At 42.8% G+C, this 24,715-nt stretch overlaps 1 protein-coding gene across 1 annotated transcript in view; it reads left to right on the forward strand.

Annotated features, from left to right (window-relative positions):
* Positions 1–24,715, forward strand: part of KCNU1 (potassium calcium-activated channel subfamily U member 1) — a 90,969-nt gene that overhangs the window by 5,604 nt on the left and 60,650 nt on the right. The window contains exons 4-14 of the mRNA XM_083713461.1: positions 2,246–2,336; positions 7,629–7,740; positions 8,733–8,808; positions 10,360–10,435; positions 10,547–10,717; positions 12,592–12,683; positions 15,691–15,801; positions 17,083–17,188; positions 18,762–18,844; positions 20,025–20,094; positions 20,481–20,633. Of these exons, the coding sequence (XP_083569587.1) occupies positions 2,246–2,336; positions 7,629–7,740; positions 8,733–8,808; positions 10,360–10,435; positions 10,547–10,717; positions 12,592–12,683; positions 15,691–15,801; positions 17,083–17,188; positions 18,762–18,844; positions 20,025–20,094; positions 20,481–20,633 (1,141 nt within the window). The remainder of the gene's footprint in view (positions 1–2,245; positions 2,337–7,628; positions 7,741–8,732; positions 8,809–10,359; positions 10,436–10,546; positions 10,718–12,591; positions 12,684–15,690; positions 15,802–17,082; positions 17,189–18,761; positions 18,845–20,024; positions 20,095–20,480; positions 20,634–24,715) is intronic.

The following is a 24,715-nucleotide window of genomic DNA, read 5'->3' on the forward strand; positions in this document are numbered from 1 at the left end:
ATATGTGAGTAGACAGTGATACTCTTGTTCTAGGCCATGTAGGGTTTTAATTAAAGCAACAACCTCAGTACTTTGAATTGATCTTTGGAACCTACTGGTAACCAACATAGAGGAGACAGTAGTGGCACTATGTGGTGTGTTTGCACAGTGTGTATGTTTCGGCTTTCACATTCAGATTAAAATACTAAATTCCATACTTTTTTCAGAAATTTAAAATACAAGGTATTCTATCAAAGTCGCTAATACTCCAAATTGAGGACCCACATGAGCAGCTGGGGAATAAATAGTGAGAAAACAGCTACTGTATCTGTTAGATACTTGCAACTGAAGCATATGGTCCCGCTAAGAGATATAGGGTACAGGCTACATCTTGAAAAGTGGGATTTATTTTTTTTCTGGGTTGGAAACAGCAACATCATATTGAAAAGCACAAATCAAAATGGCTTTGGCAATTTCGTTCTGTCATTCTGCACTTGTCAAAAACACAAAATGTGGAAACTGTCAGAGGTGCCAAATGGAATGTGAAATTCAACTTGTTGATATTTGGCAGGGGACATAGCATGGTGATGCAGCATGAGGGTGGTTTTCCTCAGTTGCTGCCAGTTCTGAATATCTCATTAAACCCAAATTTGCTTTTAATGACGAATCTTGCACCAGTCTATACTGGTTGAAGGAAGAGAGCCAGGCATATGCCACACCTTAATATGCTTTACAAGCATATGCTTTGCAAACAAAAGGTCCCTGTTTTGATCTCTGTCATCTCCAGATGAGTATTTCCCCAACCCTTCCTCAAATCCTAGAGAGTAGATACAGCATATTATAGTTCCATTGTTCCCATGAAAAAAGGTCAATGTTGTGATGAGTGTCATGAAATGGGCCAGATTAACTACAGCATAGCATTCCACTCAGACTTCCATTATCAAAACAAGGACCATTCATTGCCCATGTCTCCAATCGCTCATGACTCTACACTGGCTGCTGTGTGGTGCCCTATTCAATAGCCTGGCTTATATTAATTTGAAAAGGAACTGGGACATGTTGGCCTCCTCTTTGGTTAAAATTAGTGCAGTAGCAGCAGCAGCAGCAGCAGCAGCAGCAGCAACAACAACAACAACAACTCCAGCTCCTCCTGTGATGAACCCCCAAAATCCACCTCTCTCCTTACCTAATCTAAATTACAGAAAGCTTCTTACTCTTTATACAGAGCCAGGAACTTCAGCTTATCTCAGGCACCTGCCCCGTCTCCTAGTAACTTAACTGTTTCAGATGGATTGACTTAAAGCAAAACAGCACACCCCCTCCATTTCCCTACAATATATATCACTGAATCATGGAATTATAGTTGGAAGTGATATCAAGGGTCATCTATTTCAACCCCTGCAATGTAGAAATCAGAGTTAAGGGATCCCTGCCAGGTGGCGATCTAGCCTCTGTTTAAAAACTCCCAATGAAGGAGAGTACAGCACTTTCTGAGGTGCCCCTTCTCAGTTTCTGGATTCCCACTGAATGGCCTTTGCCCAGAAACAGGAGTCTTCCATGTTTTTTTTTGCTAGCTTCACTCCTAGAATAAGTGTTAGTGCTGGTTCTGGCTCCAGATGGTGACGAACCTATGACCAAAAAAATGGGTGAAATCATGCCAAAGTCATATTTTGGTCTGCCAACTTGAATCAAAATGGTGCCTGGCATCCTATCATTGACAAAGATTGCCACCCCCACCTCTGGAATGCTTGCATTGGTTGTGGTGACGGTATCTTGAGATGTGGTCGAATCTATGCCAGAAGGCTGGTGAAGTAATACTAAAATCAGGTTTCAGTCCATCATCTTGATTCAAAATGGTGCCCTAAATCCAAACATTGGCAAATACTACCACCTCTTCACCTCAGGAACCCTCATGCTGAGTTTGGCGATAGTATGTGAAGTGGCATCCAAATCCAAAGAGAGCAGAGGAACAAACAAACCACGTCCCACAATATTTATTTCTATCCCAAATTTCATCCAATGAGCTCAGGGTTATGTATTTTAACCTTTTAATATTTTGTTGGAAGCCCAAACAGATGGGCAGGGTATAAAGAAATTATTATTATTATTATTATTATTATTATTATTATTATTATTATTATTATTATTTACATAGAACTCTGGTCTCCCTGGTCTCAGTCCAAGAATCTAACCATTAAACCACACTGACATGGGAATTCATATCGGCCTGTAAACAATAATGAATCACTTTCCCTCTCTTCTCCAGTGTTAAACAATTCTGTCTCTCATTTGAAGACCAGACAGTTTTTGTTGACCTCTTCTTCAATTTATTCTTCCTCTTTTACTTTGGATTGCGGGTAAGAAATATTTTTCTTTTATAAATTAATAGGGAAAGCCATGGCCATGCATAAAGGAATGTGCAGTTGTTAGAATAACATACGGCAAAACTGAGGAGATGTATCTCCCCCAACACTGCCCCAACACTCTCAGTAGCAGGTGAAGTACTAAACTTTTTTTCCCCCAGGTGGCTGGTGTAAAGTCACTTCATGAAATGCATGATGGGAGACATCTGTCAGCAGGGCTGGCCCACCCATGAAGCAGGGTGAAGTGACTGCCTCAGATGGTCAGATCCACAGGGGCAACAGATTCTGCTTCTTCCACTCTGGTGGCAGTGACATCTGCAGCCTGCTCCTTGGAGGCCAGGTATTCTGCCTCCTCAGCAGTCGCCCACCCAAGCTGCCTCTACTGCAGCCTCTCAGTGACCAAGAGGTGCTGCTGGTCTCATCCCACCCAGGGGAAAGAGATAACAGAGGCTGCCCAGCTGACCTAGAACCTCATCAATGTGATCAGGAGCCCAGTTCATCCACAGCTCATGTGAAAGAACCTGTGCAAATGAAGCCAGCCTCTGTATAACTGAGAACCCCATTTGGCTTCATACACACACACACACACACACACACATATATATATATATATATATATATATATATATATATATATATATATGCTTTATTGTTCAAACTTGCATCTGTACATCAAAGACATAAAGGTAAAGGTAAAGGGACCCCTGACCATTAGGTCCAGTCATGGCCGACTCTGGGGTTGCGGTGCTCATCTCGCTTTATTGGCCGAGGAAGCCAGCGTACAGCTTCCAGGTCATGTGGCCAGCATGACTAAGCTAGGAAGTAAGGTTTATGAAGGAAGTAAGGTTTATGAAAAAGAGGTTTGAAATTATACATGTTTATATGTTTTGTTTGTCTATGTATTGTGTGTTGTTTTGTTTTTAACCTGTGTTGGAAAACCAATATATATATATATATATATATATATATATAACCAAGGGATCTATGAAATACCCTGCAAAGTCTGCCCAGCCACGTACATTGGACAAACAAACAGACGAATAAATGCACGTATCGCAGAACACAAGAATGCCGTCAAAAAAGAAGAAAAAACTTCCTCTCTTTTCCAACACATGAAAGAAACAGGACACGAAATTAATTTTGCAGATTCCAAATTGCTCTTTAACACGGAACATCACCACAAGAGAATAATCATGGAAGCCATCGAGATAGAGAAACACCCTCACAACATGAACAAGCGTGACGACACATCCCGCTTGCCAGACATCTGGAAATTAGCCCTCCCCACAAAAACTGACACCAGATCCAGAGGCACACAGAACGCCAACACCAATCAACCACACCAGACCCAAACCCAGACCCTCTCCACAGATGAATTACTGACACCATCCAGTAGCCAATCCATGGTGGCACCTCCGGATGCTGCACCCCCCTGCAATCCCTACACAGATCTGGCTGACACAAGCCACAAAACCACAGCTCGCCCCTATACACGAAGCCAAGCCAAAGCACAACTAAGTGCAATACAGCCATCTTCTCAGGAAAACTCTTCACAAAGTTCAAGAGGTCAAGACACAAAGACTTTAGCAACTAATCCACACCTAATGACCCACCTAAGTGGTACTCAGGATATCACTCAAGAAATCACTCAAGGTATCTCTCAAGTAATTAAGGAACAAAAGAAGAAAAGGCACACTAGCCTGGGAACTTCCTCTCTGCCCAGAACATTGGAGGCTAGACACCACACCCCCTCTACAGTATTTATAGGAACTCAAACATTGAGATCCCGCTCTGTTCCAGTAACAAGAAGCCGAAAGCACCAGCCTGAAGATGACGAGTGAGACCTCGTCGAAACGTCGCCTAGACACCCCAACTTTTACACGGGAAGACACCCGAGGACACCAAAACCTGCATTCCTGTACCCGTGAAAATCTACGAAAGCATATATATATATATATATATAAATACTAAGCCACTTCTGGCGAACCAGAGCAGCGCACGGAAATGCCGTTTACCTTCCCACCAGAGCGGTACCTATTTATCTACTTGCACTTTGACGTGCTTTCGAACTGCTAGGTCGGAAGAACAGGGACCGAGCAACTGGAGCTAACCCCATCGCGGGGATTTGAACCACTGACCTTCAGATCGGCAAGACCTAGGCTCTGTGGTTTAACCTGCAGCGCCACCCACGTCCCCTATCAAAGACATATCTTCCTTATTTTGCATATGTCAGTTTTGGCAAAACGAAAATCCAACAAAAGAATGGACAGTTTGAAAGCACATCAAAGTGCAAGTAGATAAATAGGTACCACTCCAGCGGGAAGGTAAACGGCGTTTCCGTGCACTGCTCTGGTTCACCAGAAGCAGCTCAGTCATGCTGGCCACATGACCCAGAAGTTGTACGCCAGCTCTCTCTGCCAGTAAAGCGAGATGAGCGCTGCAACCCCAGAGTCTTCCACGACTGGACCTAACTGTCAGGGGTCCCTTTACCTTTACCTTTACACTATATTTAGTACATATTTTGACTTCCCATCCTTTCCCAATTTTTCCACTCTAATAAACCTATTGCCTCAATATATTAGTCATGAAATAATAATTTTCATACGTATATAAATCTGTTTTCTCCCTTTTAACCTATATTACTTGCAGAGGTTACTCAAAGGCTGCTACCAATTTCAGATTGCAACAATTATCCTTTAAATATCTCCTTAGAGGTTCCCAGTTTGAAATGAACTCCTGTTTTGACTTATCTTTGATCTTTTCTGAGAGACTGTCTAATTCAGCATATTCTACTAGCTTTAGATCTACTAAAACTACTAATTTAGAAAGCTACTAGATTTAGATCTACTAGCTTTCAGATTTAGTGGGAATTTTGTCATTCTTCCAGTGTTTTGCTATAAGTATCCTTGTGGCAGTGGTGGCACACAGAAAGACTTTTCTTATCTTCTTAACAATGTCTAGACCTGGAATGCCCAATAAAAATGATTCTGGTTTCTTCAGAAAAGATGCATTTAACATTGTTTTGAGCTCTCTTTATATATATCATTCCAAAAGGTCTTAATCTTTTTACACACCCACCACATGTGGAGGAGAGTTCCACCTGGTTCTCCACATCTCCAGCATGTATTTGGAACATTTTGTACATTTTGGAAAGCTTACAGGGGGTTAAATACAATCAATATAGCATCTTTTAGAGTTTCTCCCTTAATGTAAAACATGTCGTAAATTTCCAATTAGCTTTCCATAGATGAGGAACCACTTCTGGGCTTTTTGTATGAAAAAGAAAATGAATATGCAATATTTGGGCTGGGAGATTGAGATAATACTGGTTTGTAGAAAGTAGAATAGTTTGATGTTATCGTGGGGCAAATGCTTTGAATAATTCTTTTTATATAACTTACAGGGGGAGAATCAGAAACCCTTTTTCTTTTCTTTCCCCAAATTTATCTCCCCCTTTCAGACCACCTTAGGTCAACCAGATGTTTTTTAGATTAAATGGCTGGTGGCAGATGTTGATAAATGCATCAGTTATAGGGTGGCACTTTTTGCTCAAGCAGCAAGAAAGGGCAACCTTTATGGATAGTGCAAGTGTCAAACCCTAAGGTTGCTGACCAGAAGGAATGTTTTTTTTTAAAAAAAAAAATCTGGACATTGTAGATTTGTCTTTCGTTCTGAAGCTGTGTGATTTGTGCTTATATTGTATTGTAATGGCCATTAGCTATAAGCAATAAAAATCTATTGGAATAATTCTTTTTTATATAAATAACAAGGGGAGAATTGGAAACCTACCTTTCTTTCTTTCTTTCTTTCCTTCCTTCCTTCCTTCCTTCCTTCCTTCCTTCCTTCCTTCCTTCCTTCCTTTTCTTTCCTTCCTTCCTTCCTTCCTTCCTTTCCTTCCTTCCTTCCTTCCTTCCTTCCTTCCTTCCTTCCTTCCTTCCTTCCTTCCTTCTTTCCTTCCTTCCTTCCTTCCTTCCTTCCTTCACTTTCTTTCTTTCTTTCTTTCTTTCTTTCTTTCTTTCTTTCTTTCTTTCTTTCTTTCTTTTTCTTTCTTCTCTCTCTCTCCCTCTGCCCCTTTATCTTGTTGAATCAGGAAAAATCTTTATGGGAATAAATAAAAAAATGGTGGAAAAATGAAAATGGATTCAATTTCTCCCCCATTCCTAGCTGGAAATACTAATCATCGCCATAATTTTATTATTTGTACCCCACCTGTCAGGCTTCAGAGAATGGCTTCCTCCTCCCTTTAGACGAGCAGCAGCAGAACAAAGCATTTAGAGACCCTTACCAGTTTAAGAGTGTTTAATGATCACAGCAAAAGAACACAGCAGCCATTCTCAGAGCTAAGGTGCTCCCAATTAAGTTTTCCTCCTCCCCCCCCCCAGTCACTGTCACTTCCCCTTCTTGCAACCTGATCTCACAACCATTGAGCCTTCTGCATAGCAACCTTATCAGCTCTCCTTGCCTTTGGAGAGATAGGCTGGGCACTCTCTAGAGAAGGGGAGTCAGTTATCTCTCTCTCTTCCTATTCTGCTTCTTCTAACTGTTTCACACTCAGCTCTGCCCAGCTGCTGTTTTCCGAACCGTGTCCCTCTGGAAACCAATTCTCTAAATCTATACTGCTCCACTGTTCCTGAGCAGCTTCAGGATCCTGGTCAAGAGCAGGAAGAGGGGGAGGTTCTCACCATTCCTCTTCAGAGTTGTAATCCTCAGTCAGCTCTCTGACACTGCCCATCTGACTAGTTTGCCCCCGCCACTCTGGGCAGCTTCCAGCATATACAGTGGTACCTTGGGTTACATACACTTCAGGTTACAGATGCTTCAGGTTACACCACTAACCCAGAAATAGTACCTCGGGTTAAGAACTTTGCTTCAGAATGAGAACAGAAATTGTGCAGCGGCAGCAGGAGGCTCCATTAGCTAAAGTGGTGCTTCAGGTTAAGAACAGTTTCAGGTTAAGAACGGACCTTGAGAATGAATTAAGTTCTTAACCTGAGGTACCACTGTACAAAAAGTAGAGGATAGGTCAAGGATGCAGGATTCAGTATAATAACCTTCTCTGTACTAGCTTTTCATATGAAGGGCTAATATCTGAAGCAAAATGGTGGGTGATCATCAGCTGGCAAGCAGGCAAGAAGAAGGCATTGAACAGCAACTTCACCCAGTCACCCTCCCTGAAATGGTGTACATAGCTAGTTTGGGAGGGTGGATATTGGATGAGTAGGTGGGCGGAAAGACAGCTAGACAGATATGGTCCTTGTGTCATCTGATTTTGTGCAGTTTTTCTAGTTCTTTGCAGCAAGTGACAAGTTGACCTTCTGGGTTGAACTCAATTCCATTGTGGACTTCTTCACCATTACTCCGGTCTGTATCTCTTTCTATTTAGGAAGAAACTGGCTTGGTGAGTACACCAATATTTCAGTTAACTTGCATAGAAAACAGCATAAATTCCCAATGTAGGGAAAATACCACTCAGTCTCCCTCACTCACATACCAAGGACCCTCTTACCCCAAGGATGGTTGACTGGAGCAAGCTTCTGCCCCCATGAGGGATATGGTAGACTTCTCCTTTCCACAAATTGCTAGAACTGGAGTGCTCTGAGAACATAATTGTTGTGGTTAAAAGTTAGATCTGCCCATCAAACTTAAAGAACCCTCCTTCCCTGTCAAGCTCTGAGCATTTCCTCAGTCTGTTTGGTTTTGTTTTTCAATAGGAAAAACCCACAGGATTTGAGGGCAGAGGTGAAGCAACCTGCTCTGGTACCCAGAGCAGCGCACGTCCCAGGGTGTGTGGCATGCATCCCAGGGGGCGTGGCATGCCACCTGTGGGGGTGTGGTGCACATTCAGGGGGGTGCGTGGCATTTTGTCACCCCAGGGTGACACCCCCCCTTTGGAATGGCACCCGGAGCAGACACACCCCGCCCCCAGCTTGGAACACCCCTGTGTGAGGGACAACTGAAGCCCCAAGTTACTCAAAAGCTTAGACTTCCCCTGCTCCAAATTTGGATGCCTTTTCAATAGTGCAGCCCAACACAGAAATATGTGAATTTTCTGAAAATCAGCCCAAATGACCTTGTATTTCAGGATACAAAAGGCTAAATGACACAGTAATTAGCCATGAAATACTACCAAATACTCAGTACATGCATGCTGACCATCAAATACTACCAACTCTTCTCCTCAAAACCCTGTTTCCATCAGGAACCATTGCTATACTCTAGTAGTCCACCTCACTGAGTTCAGTGGGACTTACACTTAGGTAAGGAAGCTTAGGCTTTCAACCTAAGCGTAGCAGACCAGATAATAACAGGGGTTATGCACAAATGCTCACCAATACAAGGACACCCACCCACCCCCACTCACAAAGCCTCATTCTGCATCCTTTCCTGTAGGTTTACGTTTCTTGCGAGCACTCAGACTGATGGAACTTCCCAAAATTTTACAGTTTCTCCAGATTACGACAACTGCGTAAGTCAGACTCGCATAATGTAGGGGGTTGGGCTAGATGGCCCTTGGTGTCCCTTCCAACTCTACAATTCTACAATTCTGTGATTCTAACTTCTCCAGCAGTCAGGGGCCACTTAGAGTGTTTCATCCTTGGAGTTCTGTGGATCCAATTAAATTCCAGACTGTGCTTGTGTAATTTCCTCCTGACATCACCATGAATCCTGTATAGAGAACTCGTTATCTGAGCCTGTATCCGCACAACATTTTATTCTCAATATCAATGGAGACTACTTTCTATGTAGTCTGCACACAGTCCAGATCTAATGTGTATTTTGCCCCTCAAAAGTGCTTCTTGGGAAACTGGTCTCATTCCAAAAATAAAAGCTCAAAGCTCATTGCAGGTGAATTCTGCATTACATTGCAGTTTGCCCTGGCTACAGGTGTGTGTTTAAACACACATGTGCCCAATGGCATTGCACATAAGTGTATGCCAATATCACAATCCCCATTTCCTTCTTGGTTCACCTGGACAGCAAGAATCTAGAATCAATTTAGATTAAAAGCATCATGTTGAGGATGAGCATGGATGATCCCTGGGACTGGCACAAGCCTGAGACTGGTCCAAGATCAGCCAGCAAATTTTCTGGATGAGTGGGGATTTGACGCCTGGTCTCTCAGGCTTTATCCCAACACTCTGATCACTATACTGGCTTTCTAACTGAGTGTGGTTTCTTATGTAGTCAAAAGGGCATCATCCATGCATCAGAGGGTCAGGGAAAGTTTTATGATTTGGGAAACAACAATAACTTTAGGGGGGAACCCTAAACAGCCCATTGAGGATTGAACATGCTCAGTGATCACAGAATCCCAGCTGACTGGGGAATGGATGTATAACCTGGGGTAAGGATGGAATGGTATATCCTGGAAGTGGGTATGGCTGGCTTGCTAGAACATTCATACTCTTGCACTGCAATATTTGTTACATGTCCTGTATATCCTTTAGGAGTCCTATTGTACATTGGTAAAACACCACACACAAGAAGTGTCTTGATTAAAGAGCACACACAGTTGTATTAATTGCTTTTCATTGTTTTTCATCAAAACACAACTGCAGGTTGGTTAAAATGCAGTGGATGGGGAGATAAAAAATGAACTGCAGGAACTGAAAGCTATGGCAAAATGTGCTCTGTAAAACATATGAAAATTGAAACAGGGCAGTACAAAAAAAATTGAATGCATTGGTGCCATTTCGGATGCAATAGCAGAAAACCTGGAGCTCTGAAATCTGGAGAGAAATTAAGATAAAGAGGAAAATGGTATTTTGTTGGGAAATTCATACATACAGTATGTTGTGATTATTGGTGGTTAGTCACTTTGTGTGAACCACAGGCCAAATAGCAGAATGTAAAGCATAATTCATGAATGGATCTATATTTATCTCCAATTGAATTACTTATGATAGCGGTACGGTGCCCAAGTGGGATTCTACCCATCTGAGTAATGTTAGGAGGAATAAGTAGAGATGACTTTGGCACTTTGGCACTCAGGTCATGTCTTCTCTTGCCGCTTTAGCACTGCAGTCAAGCTGTCCAAACTCCTAGCTGTCTCTGTCAGCACTTGTCTCACAGCTGCAGGATTTCTTCATTGGGTACGTAAAGCAATGGCTGCAATGGCTCAAGGCTTTCAGGTGAAATGATTTTTTTTACACATTTTTTCTTCTATTTTAATTAATTTATTCATTTTCTTGTTTCTTGCACAGATCGAAAATTCTGGTGATCCCTGGGCATATACTAAAAATTCCCAAAGCCTGACTTACTTTGATTGCTTATATATGATCATGGTAACCATGTCTACGGTTGGATATGGCGATGTGGTGGTAAAAACCTCCTTAGGGCGTTCATTCATCATTATTTTCATCATTGCTGGCTTGGTAAGAAATGTCTTAGCCCTTTCAGATCTGCTCTACAGTCTTCTTCAGAATCCTGTATCTGAGGTCTTTAGTTCTACCTAATTTGATGCATTACAGAACAGCCTTTCTTCATTGGCACCTTTAAGTAGCAATTCCCAAGTGCATAAACCACTATAGTAACTCATTTGCCAAACTGACAGATGGCATGATGGAGGAGGCCACATTGCTGAATAATCTCAAGGGGAGGACTGAGATTCTCAAAGAGTTCAAGAGGAGAGTTCCCTCCCACCATTTCCTCAAAACCTTGGTCAGAATTTCTGTCTGAGAAATTTCAGTTCATTAAGTGTGTCAGGTCAATGACATCTTACGTGTACTAGGAAGTGCAGAAAACAGTCTTCTTTTGAATCAGACCAACTCAGCATTGTCTTCACTGACTGGCAGTGACCCTCCAGAGTTTCAGCCAGGAGTCTCTTCCCACCCTACCTGGTGCCAGGAGTCAGAGTCAAGCATAGGTTGAAACAGTGTCTGTGCCTTTAATTTCAAAGAAACCAGAACAGTACAGACCTTGTGATTCCAGCAACTCTTCCCAATAGGCCTTACTCCAACAAGGTAGCTGTGAGGACTGAAGCTCCCCACCTTCCCACCACTCTCTAAGGCAGGCTTCCTCAACCTCATCTGGAGATGTTTTTGGCCTACAACTCCCATGATCCCTAGCTAGCAGGACCAGTGGTTAGGGATGATGGGAATTGTAGTCTCAAAACATCTGGAGGGCTGAAGTTGAGGGAGCCTGCCCTAAGGCTCCTCCTCTCCAGGGTCTTTCCCAAGCAGTTGCAAACTCCATCTATACACAACCAATCTCTGCTCTGCTCTTTTCATTTCTCTGCATGTTCTAGGAGACCAAGGGGGAGGAGACCTGGTTGCAGCAGGAGGGGAAATTCCCTGGTTTCTTCCACAGTCTATCTCAATGCTGCCTCTTGGCCAGCCTTCTCTCCAGTCTCTGCTTCAGCCTTGGAGTTTGAACTGCTCTCTGCCAAAGTCTCTTCCTCCTCACTAAATCCTGTTACCACTTCTACTTCTGACACTTCCACCTCCCAATCTGCTCCTTCTTCTCCCTCTGAGCACGCATCGTCGTCCTACCACCAATCCCCTGGCTCTGAGCCTTCTTCCCCATAGGGTTCCCTTGGGGGTCCCCCAGCTGGTGCCTTCTACCACTTCTCAGCATCCAGCCAGTCCGTGATACCTGGAGGTTGAACCCAGAGCTTCCTGCATACAAAGCAGATGTTCTACCACCAAGCTGCAGCTCTTCCCGAGACTTCTAAATTTTAATGGGAATTGGGGTTGCTCGTGCGTAAGTTGCCGCTACTCTAGGCAAGGTTGCCTGGTTAAACCTTTCCCTGGCTGCACAGCCCTTACTCCGCGGCTGTGTCAGTCACTGGCAGAATCCGTCAGTGGGCGTTTCCTGAACTTCTTGGAGCATAAAAGTTCTTTGACGCCAAGTCTCCGCCTATCCTCCCTGCGCGGAAGTCTTCTGCACAGGGTGGGCGTGGCCAGCGAAGGACCCGTGCTCTCCCCGCTGGTCTCTGTGGAAGAGTCCTGGAGCCATCTCTCCGAAGCCCTCCCCTGCTCCCCTTTCTTCCTGGTGTCACGCTGATCTCCTTCCTCAGTTGATGAGTTCCCTCTCTCCCTGCTGGGCCCTTCTCCGGCATCGCTGGGGAGCCTTACCTCCACTCCTGGCTCTGATGGCAGTTCCCTGACATAAATGTATGGTGAATAATAGCCTGAGTGCTAACATTTATTTTTTCTTCTCAAATGTCCTTGGGTTTCCTATTTATTTACTTAAGAATTTTCATCCCGGCATTTCATTTAACTGAGCTTGTATATTTCCATTGTCCTAGATGCTTTTTGCAAATTTGGTGCCTGAAATGGTAGACATTGTTGGAAGCACTAAACTACACAAGGGTTCCTACGTGGCTGTGAAAGGCAGAAAGTGAGTAAATTCAAGTTCTCCTTTGTTTTAATTACTAAAACAACAACAACAGCTCGGAATGTGAAAGTTTTTTGTAATTGGTATCGCTTGATCATACTGGCTGCTGTTGAGTAAGAGATGGTGAGTATTGGTTGCCAGTTCATTTCTGAGCCCAATTCCTGGTACTCCCCTTAATTATAAAGCCCTAAATGACTCAGACCCCAAATATCTGAAAGAACTCCTCCTTCTCCGTGGGTGCTTCTAGGTTGTTCCACCACCCTCATAAGTTTGGGGAGTTGTGGCCACAGATTGGGCATTTTCCGTGGCAGCTCCTAGGTTGTGGAATTCCCTCCCCACAGAGGTTGTGTCTGGTACCCTCTTTATACTGTACATATGCTGAAGGCACATCACCTGTCCCTGGACTTTCACACGTGACATAGGTGTCTTCAGGACCTACCCTCTTCCTGTGACTGTAACCTGCTCTAGATGTTTTAATATTGAATGTTAAATGGTTATAATTCACTCTGGAACCTGCTGGTGAAGGATAGATGCTAAAAGAATAGCAATTTAGGGCACATAGACAGTGGGGTGTCTATGCACACTTTTGTCTTCTTTTTAAGTATCCGGCTCTGCCTTTCTTCCATGCGGCATGTGTCAGTTGTAAATGGAGGGGGAAAAATCACAATCTTTTCCTTTGTATACAGTTTTATTATACATTTATTATCTGAAATGTAAGAGTGCAATAAAACAACTTGTATTCCAAAAGCACTTAGTCCACATTTAAGTTTAGTTGTTCTCTCCCTCCAGCCCATCCATCTCTTCCTTAGAGAATTTTAGGTTTCCCGTGAGCATTGTTTTGCCTTCCCAATGCCCTTTCCTAACCACACGTGGTTTGTTTTTGTTTTTGAATTTTAAAGAGATTTTATAAATAAATAAAGAAAGTCAAATTGAGGCAAAATAGAGATGTATAAACAAAATGTTGCTAGGAAGAGGCATGCTTTTGAGCTGCACTGCTGGGATACAATCCTAGGGACATGAATGGTGAAATCCAAAGCCCTGCTGAGCTCAAACCAATGGGGCAGAAGCAAAAGGGTGTGTGTGCATTTTTCTATATTTTCATCTTTTAGAGCCTCTCCCCACCAATTTTTCCTCCCATTGCTCCCAAACAGAAAGGAAATCAGTATGCCAATTCCAGGGCTGCTGTATTTCCCACTTGTGATGGAACCATGTCAGGAGAGTGGGAGAGCTGTGGATCCAGTGGTTCTATAGCCTTTCCCAATCTACCCTGGAATGAAATGATCCGTTTTTGTTCTTATCATCCTTGGAACTGACAGTGGATTCAGTGGCAAAGCAAGCCGATCGGGCGTCTGGGGTGGCGTGCATGCCCTGCATCCAGGGGCGGGGCCAGCTGCTCGCGGGATGCGGCTAGCTGGGTCAGGACACTCCGCAGGGGCTCTGAGGAGTCTGGCTGCCTCCTCCCACTCAGCTGTCCTACAGCTGAGGGGGAGGCGGTGGGCAGACCGTTTGGGCAGCACGAAGCCTGTGGGCGCCCAAGCCACCACGTCACTCCCAGGAGAGATGCGTGGCTCGGGCGTGCTGCAGGCCCCGTGGTGAGTGTCACCTGGCATTTTGTCACCTCCCTCAGTGGTGAAACCTGGGGCAACCCACCCCCACCGCCCCCCTTCCTCTGCCCCTGCATGGATTGACAAATGTGGAGGAGGTTTTCACCCCCATGATGGAGTAGTCTCCTTCTATGCAGGGCACATTGAAAAATCTGCAGTTTTTCTTGGGTTCTGTGACATCTTTCCAAGGACTATAGGATTGCTCTCTAAATATGTGATATAATGTTTATATAGTTAGAAGCAACATCATACGAATAAAAAACCATACATTATATGAATGAAAATATATAATTTCATCAAGGTTATTTTTGTGTAGTGTTTTACCAATCTGCAAGTGCACTTTTTGAAAAATCAAAATCTGAGTAAATATCACAGCAAGCAGAAATAGAGTGGGATTCATGAGGAATGCAAAACAGGGTGGATCAAACCAACAGAACACTAAAGGAATGGAGCAAGGGAAATCTTTTTACCCCTGCTATTTGAACAATGAATGTAGATTAGGGCAGTAGAATCTTGCTTTCAAATAATTTTTCTATGCTCTGGTGCAGCATATAAATCGCAAAGCACTGAAGCATAGTTGAGTCCCAGCTTGACAGCACTACATGCAGAAGTTTGGGGATGGAGTAATGTGAAGTACAGAATTTTAGATTTCAACCTACTTTTGTCCCTTCATTAAATAAAAAGTACCTTAGATATAAGGGACGTGGGTTGCACTGTGGGTTAAACCACAGAGCCTAGGACTTGCTGATTAAAAGGTCGGCGGTTTGAATCCCCGCGATGGGGTGAGTTCCCATTGCTCGGTCCCTGCTCCTGCCAACCTAGCAGTTCGAAAGCATGTCAAAGTGCAAGTAGATAAATAGGTACCGCTCCGGCGGGAAGATATACGGCGTTTCTGTGCACTGCTCTAGTTCGCCAGAAACGGTTTAGTCATGCTGGCCACATGACCCGAAAGCTGTATGCCGGTTCCCTCGGCCAATATAGCGAGATGAGCGCCGCAACCCCAGAGTTGGTCACGACTGGACCTAATGGTTAGGGGTCCCTTTACCCTTTACCTTTACCTTAGATATTGGTTGATAAAACACAATTACTTTTAAAATAGATAAATAGCAAAATCAATCAAATTTAGACAAGGAGCTTCTGTATGCCTACTTGGGAGTAAGACTCATTTATTCAGTGGGGTATATTTGTGTGTGAACATGCATACATCTCAATTTGCAATATTTATTGTATTATTATTTTCTTAAGAATTATATACTGCTTAATTAACAAAAGTTTCTAAGCAGACTTCAATATAGATTTGGATTGTCTTGGTGGCAGCTACGTTGGTCTGCAGTTTCCTAATTTGTAGTGTTGTGCTACATTTTCCAGACAAGTAAATGATCTGTGGACATTTCTTCTTCCTGCAGATATATTGTGGTCTGTGGTTATATCACTCTGCACAGCGTAACTACTTTCCTAAGGGACTTTTTAGCCCCAGGCTCTGGGCAGGTTGCCACTGAGATTGTCTTTTTGGGAGAGTAAGTATATCACATTGATTTCAATGGGGGAAAAAATACAATACCATCCAGATTCCTGGAGTGGAAATTGTATTAATTCTTGCATCTACTAGCAACACAACTACCATTCTTAAGTACCTTGCATTGTATGAACGTATAATGCTAACCTTCTTTAGTGCTGCACCAAATGTTTAGGGTACAAGCAAAGCAAAGCACTCAGCAAGTGTGGCTGTCTGTCACAATGAAATTGCAGGGAGAAAGCCTATCTCTTACTACTTTATTGAGCAAGTAACACAGGAACTGCCAAAACCACTCCTCTTACCTATGGATGCATAAAGTATCTGAGCTGGTACCTGAGTAACATCCATAGCTGTTGTGCCACAGGTCAAAGGCCCAACCATAGGGGGACACCCCCTCCACTTATTTTAGCAAGGATCCCTTTTCTGGGTGACTGACAGAAGGAGGTAGGGTTGGAAGTACTTGAGAAATACAAACAAAATACTCCTGGTTAATTTTCAATGGGACCTTGCCTTGCTGAAAGGGAATGATGGGTTTGAACTTTTCAGGATGGGCAAAATGGTTACTTGATTTAGTACTTGCTTCACTCTTGTTGCTCCAGCTACACACACACACACACACACACACACACACTTTCTCCCAAGGGTGCTACTGCAGATGTTTAGAATTGTACTGAAAAAGCAATCATATATTGTTGCACATACCCCAGTATCTGAGTGGTGAGAGACTCCAGGGGTGCCCCAGTGCTTACCCAGGGTTCAGTTTCCTTGGGATGAAGGTCAACTGAGACTATGATGTTTGTAGCGTTTATGGTTTTATTTATACACGTGTACAACCTGAGCATAGGATAGAAGGTCTCACAGCATTCCAACAGACCTTGCCTCCCCATTTGGTTCCTAGCCCCCCAGGCATACACTTGGATTCAGCACAGCCTAGAAAGTCAAGACTTTCTCACTAGCTTCCAACCTAGTCAAAACTCAAACACCAAAAACAAATTCCTCTGTCCTATTGTCTTCCTTCATCAGATGACCTGGCATCCAGCCAAGTGGGGGTGGCGGGGAACGTTTCCCTCCTGAAAGCATAATCAGTTGTCACTTTGGTAAGACATCTCTTTAAGATGCTGATGAGGCCAGCCAAGACCATCACCTTCACAAATGAATTGGTTTAACCAGTTCACTAGTAAATTCTAAGCATGGACACAGAATCACAGGCATATATATACATATTCATTCTCAGGAATTGATGGACACCTTCATTCTCTCTGCATACATTTCTCCTATCTAGAAATGATCCAGGTCTGGAACTGGAAACTATATTCAGATGTTATGCTGCATATTCCACTTTCTTCCAAGGTTCTGTGATGAAGACTGAAGATCTGCAGAGAGTTCAGGTAGGACTTCCTCCTCTTCTTCACAAACAGAGTCTAATGGGAAGAGTGCCTTAGCTGTGAATTCTCTTTTGCAGAACCAAAGGAATGATAGAAATATAGGAAGCTGCATTATACCAAGTCAGACAATTGCTCATCTAGTTCAGCATTGTCCATACTGCAGCAGTTGAGGTTCCCAATCTTAACTTTGAAATGCCAGAGATGAGTGTGGGACCTTCTATGTGCCAAGCTGATTCTATACTACTGAGCGACAGCCCTGCTTGTAATTTGCAGGTGTTTACTGAGTTTGTGTTGGAAATAATCTTCCTGCACTAGGAAAGTAACACTCCATTTTGAGTTGATCCCAAGTCCCTGTGAGTCTGGGGCAGAGTTGAAAAGGAATGCAGAATGAGCAGAACTTCCCCCCAATATTTATCCTGCAAAGCTTGAGTAGTAATTATGCGAACATCCAGTAACTAAGGGTTGAAAATTTTATTAGAACCATGGAATAACTTTTCCTGCCTGGGCATAAAAAAACAACTGTCAACAGCCAGAATGGAAACTGAAACTAAACCAAAGCATGTGATTTGTTCCTAAGGGGCAATATATACAGTACAATATATAGTTATTATAACTATATTGTAGCGGCAGTAGCTGCTGATTCAGTGTAGATACCGGTACTTAGATAGGCGTGTCAATGGTTTCATCCATTATTTGGCAGCTTCTTCTAGTCCAAGGATGAGGAATCTTTGGCCCACCAGATGTTGTTGCACTCAAACTCCCATCAGCCCCAGTTCGTAGGCCGGTGACCAACAAGAATGGAAGTTGGATTCCAGCAACCTCCAGAATGCCACACATTCCCCATTCCTACCCTATTCTGTTGGGAAACATTCACAATTGCCCACTACAGATATTTGCCCTTGCAACTTACCATTCTCTTTATATGAGTGTTTGTTTCTTTAATGTATTGCACAATTGAGCTGAATTTGGATTATGTGAACTGATGGAGGGAGGGTCAGGAAGCAAACATCCACACACACACACACACACACACACACACCCCAAGTGCTACCACACCCTCCCATTAGGTTGTAGGGGTTGTCAGCCTGAGGTTACTGAGGGGAGCTCTGATGTAGCAGTGAAGGTTAAAATCAAGGAGGAAATTTAGAAAAGCAGAGAAGACCTCAGGCTTCACTCCTGAGAAATAATTTCAATATTTTTGTCATCCCCTGAAAAAGAAAAGAAAATCACCAAAATGCGCTTTTTCCAATTTGCTGCTGCCTGTGAATGGAGTATCAAATTTGAGAGGATGACATTTTCCCCAATCCCTTTTCTTAGGGGAAGCAAGAAGAATTTTTGATAGTGGGAGGGTTGATAAGGGCAGAGAGCAACTCCTATTTGCGAGTCATGCTCAGCTCAGATTAGAGCCAGACTTTTATTAACAGCAGTGCTTGTACAAAGGTGAAGCTGCAGTCCTGTTCAGTTGTATGGGTGGACTAAGCCCAGCTGAACACAGTTTTACTTTAGAGTAAATATGAATAAGATTAGGCTGCCAGCTTACTTCTAGCTTCCCCTCTCTTCTCTTGTTGGGAAATAGATGGGGAAAGCTGAAGCATGTCTCGTCTTGGCTGACACATGTTCTGCTAACCCCTATATCGAGGATACTACTAACATCATGAGGTAAGATGGGGGGGTTTGCTGGGGGGGTAGTGTTAAGTATAATAGTTTAATTGTGCATTGAAATAGAAAATGATTCTCTACGTATTGCTAAAGAGGTATGGGAATTGCCATAGGAGTTAAAGAAAAGCTCTCTGATGGGTTAATGTTTAACTGTTAAAGTATCTCTCCTCTGCTCTCTCATGTGGTGTTTAATTTTAGATCACATGAAAAACTTATTCAGTTGCAAATAGCCATTTTGAGGAGAGTTGTTCTTTTTCTGAAAGCCACAGAGGACAAAGGATGGGTTAATGATTTCTCTTCAGGTGAACATCGCCTTAGGCTGGAATGCAGGCGACAAGAAAGACAGAGCTTTGTTTTTAACTCTGATCATAGTTATTTTATATTTGTAAGAAGCTGAACCTATACTTAGACAAATGTGATTTTATACAACTTTCTGGATGTAACATTGATTGTTTTGTGTCTGTTTTGGAACAAGTTCCGCTAGTAAAGCTTTGAAACCATAAACCCAAACCATCTTAAAAAATTGTCTTGCAGGTTGCTTTTGAATAGGAACAATAGTTCTACTGACCAGGTGATATGTAGGTTTTTCTAGAGCTAAACTCTGCTTTTCAGATTCCTTTTTCACGTTTTTATGTAGAGCTACTTCTAGTACACCTGTGTGTGGAGTGAATCACATTAGATTGCTTGTGGAGAATTACACAGTTGTGAATGCATCTATCTATTTATTTGTAAGGAAAACTCTGAACATAGCCATCTTCTTGATCTACCAATTTTATTTGCTAAAACCTTACTCTCTGAGAAGAATATTTTTAATGGAGGGCTATTCCTTTATGTAAGTCACTACCTGCAATTTGGAGTGGCTGAAATGAGATTTAGGCTTAATACATTAGTGAAAACTGGGTCTCAGTCATCTGTATAATACATACTGTGTCAAGATTAAGCATGGAGAAGTCTATCAATCCTAGTTTCTCTCCATTTTTAATTTTTCCAATGATAAGTTTAGTTTTCACATTGGCTTATGATCTTTTTTTTAAAAAAGTTAAAAAATACCTTCAGCATGGATCTCAGAAGCAGAACATTCAGAGTAGAATGTGTTAGTGAACATGATTCATTTCTTCTGATTCTGTGGGTGGGTGGGATTCATGGTTCTGGAACTACAACTATTTTCTTTTTCATGCAGGGTACTGTCCATCAAGAATCACTTCCCAAACACCAAAGTCATAATACAGATCATCCAGTCGTCTAACAAGGTTGGGCTGTCTATTTATTTGTGTTGTATATCAGCTTTAGACAAATCCCAAATCCTAAGCCTAAGTGTGGTAACTCAGAGATATTCTTGGAATGTCTCAGTCACCATCCCAAGTTGAAGTGAGGTTGTTCCAAAGTGTCATGTGATGCCTTAGTGACTCAGACACCAACAACATGCTGCAGATGAATGTAAAACTATGTGGTTAGAAACCAGTGGTGGGAAAATGTTTCCAGCCTGAGAGCCACATTCCTTTCTTGACAGCCTTCCATGGTGGGTGTCACTTCCTTAGTGGCCACATAGTCCTCCTGCTTGTCTGTTTTAATTGGAAACTTAATATTCTGCTGTTTCTCATCCTTCCACATTTCCCCCCTTTTTCACCTGAAACAGGTCTACCTTCCAAAGATCCCCAACTGGGACTGGAGGAGAGGGGATAGTATAATCTGCTTTGCTGAGCTCAAACTTGCGTTAATAGCACAGAGTTGTGTGGTGCCCGGCTTGACTACACTGTTGACCAGTCTGTTCATTAGGGAAGACTCCAAGGTAATTCATTTTCCAATTCTTTAATGGGTGTTGAGTTAACCAGAGCATTGCTTACTGCAGATTTATCAGTACAGCTGTTCCACTGTTTACAGTTAAATAAATAACAGATATATATTTTACAGGTTTGGACATCACCATGGGCTAGGGTGATTATCCATAGAACCTGCAGCCCTCTAGATACCTGGATAGCAGCTAGGGATGCAGAAGGAATTTGTTTGGTCTGCTTTTTGCAGTGGACTCTCCTTACCTGACACTCCCAAACTTACTTGCACAGTGGTACCTCGGGTTAAGTACTTAATTCATTCCGGAGGTCCGTTCTTAACCTAAAACTGTTCTTAATCTGAAGCACCACTTTAGCTAAGGGGGCCCCCCTCTGCCGCCACGCCACCGTAGCATGATTTCTGTTCTCATCCTGAAGCAAAGTTCTTAACCCGAGGTACTATTTTTGGGTTAGCGGAGTCTGTAACCTGAAGCGTATGTAACTCGAGGTACCACTGTAGATCAGAATGCAACTCCCAGTTTATATAATAATGCATGGCAGTATATTACATTGCACACACATGTGCGCGTGCACACACACACATCTCACATCTTTGCTGTCCCCCCTCACTTTCCCCCTTTTATCTCTGTATCACTATACACACACACACAGCTTTTTTGCTGTCCGTAGACTCAACGTACACAGTGCAACAATAGTATATATCAACAGTTAATAAGGTGTAAGTTCGGCCTTGCTAGGCAACTGAGGAGCTTTAGCCTATACATACTGATTTCTGATTTCTACTGCCTCTGAGAGGAATTTTGCTACAGCCAGTGTAATAGCATCAATCTTATTCTCGAGGAGAACATTGACATGAAAAGAGCCAGCAATTCCAGGTTGTTATGTTAATATTGGATTGTCTGACCTGTTTATACAGACTACATTATAATAAAATATGCTTCATACATTCAACATCCTGGGAACATGGGCACAGCCTATCTTGGTATGAGACACCAGACAATCTTCCCCTCAGTACTTCAAATGCCAAAACAGATGGTGATAGATACCATCAAATATATATGGCGATAGTTAGATATGATCAAATATATATATTACTATACAGTGGTACCTCAGGTTATGTATGCTTCAGGTTACAGACTCCGCTAACCCAGAAATAGTACCTCGGGTTAAGAACTTTGCTTCAGGATGAGAACAAAAATTGTGTGCCAGCAGCGCAGCGACAGCGGGAGACCCCATTAGCTAAAGTGGTACCTCAGGTTAAGAACAGTTTCAGGTGAAGAACAGACCTCTAGAATAGATTAAGTTCTTAACCCGAGGTACCACTGTGTGTGTGTGTGTGTGTGTGTGTGTATACACACACACACACACACACTGTATTTTTCGCTCTATAACACGCACCCGACCATAACATGCACATAGTTTTTAGGAACAAAACAAGAAAAAAAATCTAAACGAAACAGTGGATGTATGATTTTTGTGGTTCATGCTGTGGCCACAGACATGTGATCTGAGGGTGAGTTTGGGGTAGCCCAATGCAAAAAAAGGATGCTGCTAATAATGCAGGCGAGGGGTTTAAGGGGAGAAGGAACACACGTGGGGTGGGTGGAGAAGGATGCTGCTAATAATGCAGGAGAGGGGTATAAGAGGAGAAGGCTCCTCTCCTCTCCCGCTTTGCTCCTTTAAAGCAAGCAGGCTCTCGGACTTCCGGGTCGGCGCCATCGCCGAATGGCGGACTCCCTCCGAGCTCCGGAGGGAGCCGGCTTGGCAGGGGCTGGGTCCTACCGCACCGGCGATGCGGGGACCCTTAAAAACCACGGCCAGAGGAGGCCGTGGACATGGAGACTCGGCTGGCACCGTTAGCGCTCTCCCGACTCGTGAAGGAGCCTTTTTAAAGGCTACGGATCGGGTGCCGGGGAGAAGCGTGGTGCTTTGAGTTCTCTGCTATCCCTGCCGAGCGCAGCCGCATGCCATCCGGCGGAGAGCGCTGACTTCTTCTATTGAAAATTCGGCTCTAAAGAAGAACCCGTGAGTAATTGGAATATGGACTAAAAAAAAGGGGATAAATTTTTAAAATTCGGAGCGAACGGGGGAGGCGGAAAAAAGGAAGTCAGCCCACCCCTAAATTGTAGAAGAGCCAAAACAAAGGACTAGACAACTAAGATCGAGTGTAACCTTATCTTGCCGAATCAACAACTTCGCGAGGGAAAATTATAAGATTGAGCTGGAGGAGAAAAGTGGAATTGTTTTTAAAAAAAGCAACCCCCCCCCCCCCCCCCGGAATCCCTGGAGCGATTCGTGAAACTGCCTGGAGAAAAGCGATGGAGGTTTTGACAGCTGTCAAAGAGCTGTCAAAAAGGAAGATTAAAATAGAGATTTTGTTATGAGGACTTTGCCGGTTATATTTGTTATAAATTGAATACAAACTGTTTTAAATATCGGTCAACAAGCTACTTGGTCTGGTGGATGTGATTCTGGAAGGGAACTTTGCTACTGCAATCCACCTAGAGGAGCCGAGGGATATTGCATGTGTTTTTCACAGGAAACTTGAACAGTTGAATGGAACTTTTAATCTCCTAGGAAATTGCAGGAATGGAACATTATTTTGTCTACAGAGGTCTACACACTACGGGAAACAATGGAACTATTTGTTGGAAAATGAAAGGAACATGATGCAATGCTTTGCTCCATGAATAACAAGCCTCTGCAGAGACACTAGAAACTTTTGGAAAAAGAACATTTCTGTGGGAGAATAGAGAAATAAAAAGGAGGAGAATAATTGACAAGAACAAGGAAATAACAAGAACTGGACAGAACTGGGGGAACATTTGGGATATTCAGGTTTGACAAGCTTATGGATACAAAATTGGAGTTTTTACTCCTGGATATAAAAACCTGGATAGAAGAAATGGGCCCTTTTTTGATAGACTCCTTCTACGATTGGACATCCGTAATCAAAGACTGGCAAAGAACCTGAGGGACATAGTGTAATGTGGGAACTCCAGGAAGATATTAGAAGTGGAGGGATAGGTGAAACGCAAAGGGGAAAGAGGGGAGGGAAAATTGGAATCCAAAGGCTGTAAAATTACTATTCATATTTATCTTATTTCCATCTGTACTATGTTTGAAAGGGGGAAACTCGTGGAAGGGTATAGATCGATCTTAGGGGATGGGAATTTGGATAAATTGGGTTATTGATGATGAGTGTAATTTGGGGATAAGAACTTGTTGAATTTAATTGCTTATTTGGAAGATTTGGAACACAAGAGGGGGTAGGGAGGGGAAGTCCTAGTTATTGGCAAAAAGTTTATAGATTGGATTTAATTTGTTTTGATTTGTCTTAATTTGGAAAACCTTAATAAAAATTATTATTAAAAAAATAAAATAAAGCAAGCAGGCTCTCTGTCCCTCTCTCCTCCCCACTCAGTGGCTCTTCTCCCGCTTTGCTGTTTCAAAGCGAGCCACGGAGGAGGGAAGGAAGGGGAACCATGGATCCTCTGCTCACAACTGCAGCAGATCCCCCCCCCCGCCACCCGTAGGCATTCCCTCCATAACACGCACAGACATTTCCCCTTACTTTCTAGGAGGAAAAAAGTGAGTGTTATGGTGCAAAAAATACGGGGTGTGTGTATATATATATATATATATATATATATATATATATATATGGTGTGTGTGTGTGTGTGTGTGTATATATATATATCTACACACACACACACACACACTGTGTGTGTATATATATATATATATCTACACACACACACCCATATTTTTCTGTGTATAAGACGCCCCCATGTATAAGACGACCCCTATTTTTTTTTAATCCAAACTTAAGAAAATACACTATGCACTATCTGTATATAAGACGACCCCTTATTTTAAAATAGTCTTATACACTGAAAAATACGGGGGGGTGTGGTCATATATATTTGAATGTGACAAGGCTAGAACAAGGTTTAATAAATGTGTGTTATATCTATTTATATCAATGCTACAGTAATGTACTTGAAGCAGTTCAACAACAAAAATAGTGTTATGAAATTGACAGTGAAATCAAAGTGTTAAAACAGCAAGCAAACAACAA

This window comes from Podarcis gaigeae, assembly GCF_964106915.1.
Source record: "Podarcis gaigeae genome assembly, chromosome: 15".
NCBI lineage: Eukaryota > Metazoa > Chordata > Lepidosauria > Squamata > Lacertidae > Podarcis > Podarcis gaigeae.